The 10,487-nt window shown below is 43.1% G+C and overlaps 1 protein-coding gene across 4 annotated transcripts in view; it reads right to left on the bottom strand.

Annotated features, from left to right (window-relative positions):
• Positions 1 to 962: 962 nt before the first annotated feature.
• The window catches only part of USP6NL (USP6 N-terminal like), a 198,524-nt gene continuing 188,999 nt past the window's right edge, over positions 963 to 10,487 (bottom strand). For all 4 annotated transcript variants that reach the window (XM_062210917.1, XM_062210916.1, XM_062210919.1 and 1 more), the window contains one exon: positions 963 to 4,225. In XM_062210917.1, coding sequence (XP_062066901.1) covers positions 2,829 to 4,225 — 1,397 coding nt within the window. In that variant the 3' untranslated portion in view covers positions 963 to 2,828. The remainder of the gene's footprint in view (positions 4,226 to 10,487) is intronic.

The following is a 10,487-nucleotide window of genomic DNA, read 5'->3' as shown; positions in this document are numbered from 1 at the left end:
AATAAATAATAAATAAATCTTAAGGGAAAAAAAAGTGAAAAGTAAATAGGATCTCAGCAAAGTACTGACTAGGTATGGTTTCTGGTTTCTGTGTTTGCAACATAACTGCAGAGGCCTGCTTAACAGACACACAGCGTGTGACAGCATTTAGCATTGACCATTCTTAAAATGGGAAAATACAGGTAAACAACCACGTCTGTAAACACCTATTACTCTTCTCCAGAAAGCTCCTATTGATTCTCTTCATCCTTTCAAGAAACATTCTGCGACTGATATTTTGAGATATCTGAATTTTTAAAAAAGCCTTCCATAAAAAAAAACTTTAAAAAATATAAACACCTGAAAAGCAGTCAACATTTTAAAACCTGTTGAGACTCTGGGTCTCTTTAACTTTTTAAGTTAAATATAAAAAATAAAATAAAAACTATATCAAAGTATTTGTTAGACAAAACTATGGTGAATCATAGCAAAATATCTACACCAAGCACACGTGGCTAGAGTAGTCTCCACGCCATCGAAATCCTTACCAACTATGGTTTTCATAAATATATTTTGATCCACTTTACCAATATTATTTCCTCTTTTATCATAATTTCATTACCCTTTATTAAAAAATAAATTTGAAAGAATAAATTGTATTCTGGCAAAATAATTTCAAATTAAAGTTTCTTACTTAAAAAACGAGGGCTACATTTTATAACGGGAAGAATTGGAAATAATACCTTAGTGCTAACAATAATCTCATATTAAATAAAACAAAGGTGTGTAGTTCTAATTACAATCTTAATGATAATTAATAATCATGCAACATAGATAATTAATGAACACGTAACAGGTAAAGTAACGCAGGTCAACACCAAGCAACGTCTACTAAATTAGAAGAGAATTAGCCTCAGAAGGATCATTGACTCTACACTTCTGCTATAATTTAAAAAAAATGCACACAAAGACACAAAACAAAATGCACTTATTACTTTTAGCATGTTAAAAACAATCACATCCAAAAAGTATACAGATAAAAAATGTCATAGATAACATAGGAAAATAGTGCGTGTGTGTGTATATATATATTTGGCATATATATATATAAAAATCTACAGTATTTACCACTGTTGATATATATATTTTTGGAGCAGCTCAGATGCTGCCATCATCAACTAAATTGTACAGCTTGGTTTTATTACACATCACAGAATCAGAGGTTAAACACTGGAAGTAATATCCTCACTACATCTTTATATACATTTATTTCTTAGCTTCCACATGATCTAAATCAAGAGCCCCATTATTTTATCAGGATTTTGTTTAGCATCAGTGTAGTGTTTAGCTTTAATACACTTGAATTTGTTTTGACATTTAATAACATTATTACTGTTGATTAAAATTACATTAGACTCATTATATACATAAAAATCACTGTCACATTCACTAGCTAAACCAATATTACTTTGATTTTAAAAGACATATTTTTGTACCTTGAAAGCTTAAAGCCCCAGCTTGCAACAGGAAGAACCAGCAATGTTAGGTTTTCTAATTCTCCACTATTCAAATGTGAGCAAAGAAATGTGGAAAACAAGCTCTCTGATTAAACACAAGGCCGTGCTTTGTGGGAATCCCCAAAACTTTGCCAGTATCTTGGTAACTTTAGTATAACAATATTTTTAAAAACATCCCTGCTTCCCACGCTCCATGAACTTGAATTTTTTTTCTCTGAAGCAGAAAAAAGAATTTTGAAAGTATGAAAGTCATATCATTTTTTTTTTAAAGATCAAAATTCTAGGCTCCTAATAATTAGGATTTTTGAAAAACAATTTGAACATGGATACGTCTGATGATATCCACTTCTATACAGAAAGATGGGCAGAGAAAGATCTCGTGTGCCCCCGCATGGAGTTAAGGGGCAGAAGCGAGAAGGAACCTAGCTGCTATCCTGCTGTCCACGTGGGTGCCAGGTCATCAGTAAAGGATGACCTGGTGGAGGCGTCCCCAGGGGAGCTCTGGAGTCTGCTCAGAGCTTTGCAGGAGTCAGACCAGAGCAAGGGGCACACACACACTACGACCTGCCTCGGGAAGTGGATGCTCTGAGTGCTGCACCTTTGGCCATAAACTTACGTTAACTGCCTTAATTTTAAGCACCATTAAATGGCTATCCTTTCACTCCGAAGTCTTTAATTTTCAGATTGATAAAGAAAAGGGCGGCCACTGAAGGTGAATGATAAGCACTCTGTGAGCTGCTGCGCTAACCAAGTCAGCATAGACTCTCCAGTCAAGTCAGGACCTGGATTGAGGAAATGGGGGAAACTGGACTAAGAGACAATTTAACGAGAAGACGAACAACGGCTTATTTCAGGGATCTCGATTAAAAGCACATTTTAAAAATGTTTTTTTCAGTTCTGTGTCCAAATACGTATGCATCGATGCCTATAACTATTAAAAGATGTTTTACTACATAGAGCTTAAAAAATATCTATTCTAGTTGTTCAGTGCTTCGTAACATTAGTCAAAATAGAATGGGCCAATAAGAGTAAAAACGCTCAGGTTTTGGAGGAAGATATCAATGGAACTGAGGAACGAGTGATTATTGTGCGTGCACCCCTAAACGCTATTGCTGTTTCCAGGTTCAGTGGTGATGCAATTTAAAATGCTCCTCTTAAGCGCATCTACATGGGGATGAAAACATTTCTGTATATTTTTTGTTACTAACATACAGCAGAACTGTGCGAGTTGTTTACAATAGTAGAAAATACTGCTTTGGCAATCATCGATCTAGCAACGTGGATTTCATACGGGTTCTGTTCAGTTGTCTTGAGCGAGGGCGGATAACGGTCTCACAGCAATACTGATTCTTGAACAGAAAGCCCGTCCCGGTTTCTGTAGTGGTAGGCTGGCGGCGAGGGCCCTGAATACTGATACCTGGACGGGCTGGCGTCCTCGACAGCTGGCGAGGTTCTGTACCGCACTGGGCTGTCGACGGAGACTGCGGGCAGGTCGTGGTCCTGGAAGGGCACGTGCTGCAAGGCGGGGTATTTCGGGAAACCGCTCAAGTGGCTACGGCTGGCGTCCGGAGGCCACGATGGGCCGTGCGTGTCAGGTCTGTACCTGTAACCCACTTCGGACCACTTCCTGTGGTCTGGCAAATAATCCACGGGAGGAATGAGGAACGTTCCGTTCTTTGGTGACCCTGCCCTGCCCGAGTAGCCCCCGGCACCAGTCTCAGCAGGAAGGACTTCAATGCGACTAGACGGCAGGACGACGGGCGCGGGCCGGCCGTGGGCCTTCTCAGGGGAAAACCCCACGGACAGAGTGGAGCCGTGCGGCCTCCGGGAAGGGTTCCCCTGAGCCCCAGGGCTGAACGGTGGGGACGCGAAGCTGCTCCGAGCAGCGGGCGTGTGTTCCGGCGAACTCCCGTGGTAGACAGGGGGGTTGCTGTAAGACGGTGGGGGCACTGGCCTGCGCTCCTCCCCTTCCAGCTGGGACGGGCACCTGGCGTGCCCGGGAGGCGGCGCTTTCAAAGCAAACCTGCTGGCTACCTTGGAGGGACTGGGGCTGGGCTCCGCGTGCTTTCTCGGACTGCTGGGGTAGCCGGCGTCCCGGGGGCTCTGAGAGTAAGCTCTCTCCAGAGCACCCTCCACAGCAGCTCCGGCCTCATGTTCCGTCCCAGGGACGTTATCATACTGCGAGGCGGTGGAGCCGCGCTTGCCGTCCTCGGCGTCCAAGCCCTTGATCTTCTGCCTCCCGTTGGGCGCGGTGACCGGGAGGGTGGGGTGCGCTGCCCTGCCGTGTCCTTCCAAGACGTACTGCGCAGTTCTCTCCAGGGCGGCCGTGTCTGACGGCTTCTTCCATTTGGGCACAAACTCCTTCCTGACATTCGAAGTGGCATTGCTATTCTGGTTAGCAGTCGCGTGGTTATAGTGCTGGGAACTGTCCTGCGGGGCCGAAGGAAGCTTTTTTGGAAACTCGGCCTCATCTTTCAGCTTTTTGCTGTCCTCGTCTACCGACTTCCGCCTCGGCTGCCTGCCTCTTTCCGGCGTCCCGGTTCTGCTCGGGTGGTGCGGGGAGTGCTCGTGCTTCTTGGAGGGCGACGCTCCGCTTTCTCTCCTGCCGCTGGTGTGGGGACTGGGCCTGCCGACGCTCCTCTGTCCGTTACTCAGCTGAGTCAGGCCGCCAGACTGAACTTCCGGCGGAAGCTGCCCCAGAGGCTTCTTTGGATACTCATCCTCTTTACCTAAGGAAAGATACGTGCACACGTAAATCAAAGGCACGAGTAGACTGCATCCAACGTAAGAAGCCCATTACTAATAACTGCACACTTCTCACACATGCCCCGAAGAACACACACAAGCTGTCTTTAAAAACTTCATAGAAATGTGTTTTATGGAAAACTATGCATAGATTTCAAAAACTCTTTGCACCAAAATAAATTTGCTTTTCATTCCATTTTCCCCACAACCTCTTTCAAGTGCCTTTTACACCACATATCTCTACATCACACAATTTTAGAGCTGATGAGAAGTATTTTTTAAGAGATATTGATATTAAATCTCAAAATCTCATAGCCAGTGTGTGCGTGAAAACGTACAGGTAAGGTTCATACAACTCTATCATATGCCATACATTTTGTAAAAGCATATGGTACAAGCTTTTTCAATAATGCAAAACCGATATTTTTATCTCTAACATCATCTGCAGTTTAAGTAGTTCTCACTTTAACACACCTCAACTGAAATGGTTTTAGAATCTCAGTAAAACTTTTTCAAGCATTCTGCCAAATATAAAAGTCAACTGCTGACCAACTACGGTCTCAAAGTTGTCCTATAAATAGATTATTATTATCCTCATCTTAACTATCTCCCATAGTAAAATTTTCTGATAAAAAGAAAAATGTGCTTTTTGTCTGAAAGCTGACATTCTAAAAATATCCTAATTTAAATGTAATAATAAAAAAAAATTTTAAAAAGACAAATCGGGTAGCTTTAGGTTTCAAATAATTAACAGAACGTTCATGAGGAATTGAGGAAAGGCATAACAAATTGGTCACTTAGTAAACAGAGTGTAAAAAAATTGTTCATTACAATATATATATATATCCAGTAAACGCCACCTTGAAAAAAGGAACGGATTCACTTATAGGAGTTCCATATGTTTTTCACCTGTTATTACAAAACAAGATACTGCCACTTAAAAACCAGTTTTGTTCTCCTCAAATCCCCCATTTGTCCATTGCGCTGCCTCAGGCACTGTGCCAAACAATGGGACGTCAGTGACAAGCACATAGACATGGTCTTTGTGTTGCAGTAGCTCACAGTCTCAGTGATGAAAGTTTCCTTATTTATCCTCACACAATTCTCCCGGAAAAGAAATTCAATGGCCTTTTGTGGGGTGGGGAGGACAGAATGAGGAAGAAACACTAGCCTCTGAATGACTGCACTACTGTCAGAGTGACTGAGCTAAACATGACCTTCATACTCTTCCAATTCCACGGCACTAAGACTTGTAGGGGAAAAAAAAAGCAGGCTTTCTGTTCAGGCCGTGAAACCCCCTACTACAAAGCAAATATACACAAAGCCACTCCAGACAAGGTGGAAGGGCCTGGCTCCTCCCAGGCCCCCTCTGCTCTTCCGTCAGGGGCAGCTCCTTGGAGTCCATGGGCTCCAGACAGCTCATGTCTCTCGTGTGTTTTCTAGAAGGGCAGTGTCTCAGAGGTCACGGTGGCAGGAACTGAATGAACACCTGCACTGCTACCCCAGTTCACTGCTGTCTCCTACTGTGCCATCTTCATCAAGCCCTAGAGAAACTTCTGATGAGTTTTACCTGAATTTAATTTTACTTCGAAAATATCTACACAAACTATGTATTTTATATATTTGAAAGCACAGATGCACCAGTATTGGGCAATGACAGTTTATTGCATTTATTCATCCATTCAACAAAGCATAATGTAACTATTAGGTACTGGCTACACAAGGACATTACAAGACAGGTGAAGTCTCTGTTCTTCCAGACCTCATATTCTTACTGTGCATAGTGCTGTGAAGACAAGTGTGAAAAGTAATGAAAACCATCGTGGGTGGGATGAGCATTTGGTGCACAGGTTAAGATGCCTCTTTGGTGCCGGCACTACGGTGAACCAGGTAAAAAGCCTCCTTCTGCAGCACCAGCATCCCATATGGGCACCAGTTCTAGTCTTGGCTGCTCCTCTTCCCATCCAGCTCTCTGCTATGGCCTGGGAAAGCAGTAGAAGATGGCCCAAGTCCTTGGGCCCCTGCACCCATGTGGGAGACCTGGAAGAAGCTCCTGGCTCCTGACTCCTGGCTTTGAATCAGCCCAGCTTTGGCTGTTTCAGCCATTTGGAGAGTGAACCAGTGGATGGAAGACCTCTCTCTCTGTCTCTCCCTCTGTCTATAACTCTACCTCAAATAAATAAATAAAATCTTAAAAAAATAATAAAAAAACATGCCTCTTTACGTGCCCATATCCCATGTCAGAGTGCCTGGTTTGAGTCCCAGCTCCATTTCCAACCCAGCTGCTGCTAATATGCACTCTGGGAGGCAACAGGTAATGGTTCAAGTATGTGGGTCCCTGTCACCACAACGGAGGCCAAAACAGCCTAGCCCTGGCTGTTGCAAGCAACCGGGGTATGAACCAGCAAATGGAAGACCTCTCTCTATCACTCTGCCTTTCAAGTAAATAAACTATATATTAAAAATAATGAGGGTGGCACAGAGCAGGGAACCAAAGAATGGCCAGGGTAAGGTCCAAGGACAGACAGAGTCACGTCACACAGGGCCCTGGAGACTATGGTGAGGCTCTCCAACTCTGTTCTGAGTCAGCTGCACCTTAACACAGGCTTTTCAGCAAGAGAGTGACACGAGCAGCTGTCTGTCATGGAAGGGCCACTTGCAAAGGCGGACGGACTGTGGGAGTCAGTAATGATCATGAGCACCACCAATGGCCAACACCAAAGCACTCACTGGCAAAGCTGCAGTCACTACTATTTTCCTTACTTCACTGATGAGAAAACTAAGGCAAGGATTAACACGCTCAAGGGCCTACAGCTAAGCTGGCCGGCCCAGAACTGAAACCCAGAGTGGATTCCAGGGCCTTGGCTATTTACTCCTAAACTACACCGTGCTTCTCAGGTAGATATTTAAAGTGGAGTCTACCTGCGTGCTCAGAGCGTTAGATAGGAACTGCGAGAGGATGAGCAGAGCGAAGGCTCCCTTCTCACTCAAAATCAGGCAAACACCATTCAGCAGCAGTTGGCTAGACCAACACTGTCCTTGTACCTTTTTGTGATAAAGATATTTTATGATATGTGAACAAACTATTTTAAGTGACAAGTCAAACTTTAAAAAGCTTGTCAATGAGAAAACTTTTCTACATTTTTTATGAATGTTATACGTGAAATGACCTGATGCACTTCAGGTTAGTTTCTGACTTGTCCATTAAAATATATGGAATTGGGGCTGGCACTTTGGCGCAGCGGGTTAATCCTCCACCTGTGGCGTGGCATCCTATATGGGCGCCGGTTCTAGTCCCGGCTGCTCCTTTCCCAATCTAGCTCTGTGCTCTGATCTGGGAAAGCAATAGAAGAAGGCCCAAGTCCTTGGGCCTCTGCACCCACGTGGGAGACCAGGAAGAAGCTCCTGGCTCCTGGTTTTGGACCGGTGCAGCTCCAACCGTTGTGGCTATTTGGGGAATGAACCATCGGATGGAAGACCTCTCTCTCTGTCTCTCCCTCTGTCTGTAACTCTACCTCTCAAATGAATAAATAAAATCTTTAAATATATATATATTATATATATATATATAATATATATATATGGAATTCAGAAAGCTGACTTAAATGTAGCCCAAGTCAAGATATTCACAAGCAGTTATTCAGCTTATTAGGTTATAAACTAACAAGAAATGAGATCTGTCTAGTAGCCCTCAGAATTTGTTATCAGCTTATGAACAGCTATCCATTTAGTCCCATCTAAGCATATGAATTCAATCTTCCCTGTCCAGGGGTGGGGAATATCCGTGAAATAATTTCAGCAGGCCTTTCCAAGGCAACCACAGGCGGGACTCGAAGTTCAATACATCTACAGCAGGCTAATTTTTAAGGTGATAATTTTGTATGGCCCGTAAATGAGGTTATACATATCCAAATAGCCACTGGCAGAAAAAAAGTTTCCCCACTCCTGAAGCAAATAACCACCAGCAAACAAATCATAAAGCAGATATGAAGGTCGAGGTAATAAAAATAATTATGTCCTTTGTTTTAGTCCTCACTTTCTGACAACTTTCTAAGGGCAGAACATAGTAATGTGATCGGCTAATTTAATGGCTAGTTGCAATTCCATCAGAATATATCAACTGGGGCCGGCTCTGTGGCATAGCAAGTTAAACCACTGCCTGCAGTGCCGGCATCCCACATCGGGGCCAGTTCAATTCCTGGCTGCTCCACTTCCAATCCAGCTCCCCGCTAATGGCCTGGGAAAGCAGTGGAGTATCACCCAAGTCCTTGGGCCCCTGCACCAATGTGGGAGACCTGGAAGAAGCTCCTGGCTTCAGCATGGCTCAGCTCTCGCCGTTGCAGCCATTTGGGGAGTGAACCAACAAATAGAAGACCTCTCTCTCTCTCTCTCTCTCTCTCCTTCTCTGTCTCTGAAACTCTGCCTTTCAAATAAAATAAATAAATCTTAATATATATATCAGCCAGTCACCAGAACACCCGTATCAGGTTGGCAAGTGGGAATCTTACAAAAAGCGTAACTGTTAGAAAGCAAAGCAAAACTGCGGCATGAAAGAGCGCCTTCAAGATGTGCTGTCACAGGGACGGAATCAGACTCCACGCAGGGATTCCCGCTCTGAGCCTCAGAGCCACGCCCCTCCCCGCCACAGCCGGCTTCCTGCAGCCAGCATGAAGAATCATTAAGTTCGTTAGTTCATAGGAAATAATGTAACATGTTTTTAGAAGGAACGGATTTCACCTGGCACCACCACTGCCCTGCTCTCCCTGAACACAGAGGTGAACGCTCCAGATGCTTTTCTCATCTCAGAGTGCAGGTGCTCAGGTTCCGTCTTCAATGTGTATGAATCCACAAGCCATGACACACAATTCATCGGAAATCAGGTGTTTCAAAGGGGAGCTTCCTAAGGACTGCATTCTAAATCTCAAAACTGGTTTGGTTGACTAAAAACAAATGTGAGGGCTGCCTTTCTCTGCCAGCAAAGAGTCACACACTTTACTACTTATGATCATTGCTCATATGGTCCCAGCACGTTGTCCATGCCAACAATGCAATGAAACCAAAACGGTAATTCAAAATTACATAACCATAGCAAAAATGAGAACAGAACAAACATGGAAGTAGACATAGGCAGTAACAAATCTGTAGGCACATCTAGGCTTCCGGCACTTGGCAGATTCCTGTATGCCATTTTCTATGTCTTAATGCTCACCAACTTACTTTTGGGAATGGTCAATTTGAGGTTGGCTTCCATATGGACTTTCCAGACACACTCAGCTACAGTTACTTACTGACAATGAAGAAGATGAAATTATACCCTTTAAGTGTAGCAACCCAGAATTTAGGTTGATATTCTAGGTAATTGAACCAGGGAAAAAATGGATGATTACTTCTCTTATCTGGAACACTGCAGTAGAAAATGCATCGGCTATGCTGGCAGTCCTCTGGCTCTGCTGGCCCTTTTCCCAGACACTGTTCCCCAAATGTTGTTAACCTGAGTATTTCCAAGGCCTAGTCCACAGCAACAAGCTAATCCCACCTCTTTCCCTAACAGGCTGTGCGAACTTGGACAAGTTTATGTAATCTTTCTGAGTTTCCTGTTTCCCATTTACAAATGAAGATGGTAATATATATTTTATAGAATTGCTGTGAAAATTGGAGTCATTATATAAAAAATCTAGTGTATTTCCCGGCATATCCTGGATGCTTGGTAACTGGTTTTTATTATTACACCTTTATATATAGTTGTTTTTGAACAAGTTCAATGAGGTGCTTTGTGCTGATTCTCACCCGTTTGTTTTACTCTGACTCACCATTTCAACCTGAGCTCTCCATGGAACTCAATGTTACTTTTAAGTCCCTCTGCAATGTTATCCACAAATCTAAACATCATGCTATCAATGCTTTCATCCAAGTGATTGATAGCAAATACTGAAAAAGGAAGGACCAAAACTAAAGCACCTTCAACTTCTCCGAAATGTAAAAGAACTCTTAAAAAAATCAATAATAAAATGAAGCACACCACGTAGAAAAAAAATAAATAACAGACATGGTCAGGAAATTCATGGAAGAAACAGAGCAGATAAACAGAAAACTAAATAATGGACATGAAATTTATTCATCTTTTAATTTACTTAGTTTTTGTACACAATTTTTGATCCTTTAAGAGAAGATAATAAATCTTGGTTTTCTACTGTTATGTGAGAACATTAGGCCCCAGCAACGCTTATATATGGAGAAATAAAAGTG

Source organism: Lepus europaeus, chromosome 14 (assembly GCF_033115175.1).
Source record: "Lepus europaeus isolate LE1 chromosome 14, mLepTim1.pri, whole genome shotgun sequence".
NCBI classification, from domain to species: domain Eukaryota; kingdom Metazoa; phylum Chordata; class Mammalia; order Lagomorpha; family Leporidae; genus Lepus; species Lepus europaeus.
This window is presented reverse-complemented; position numbering and strand designations above follow the sequence as displayed.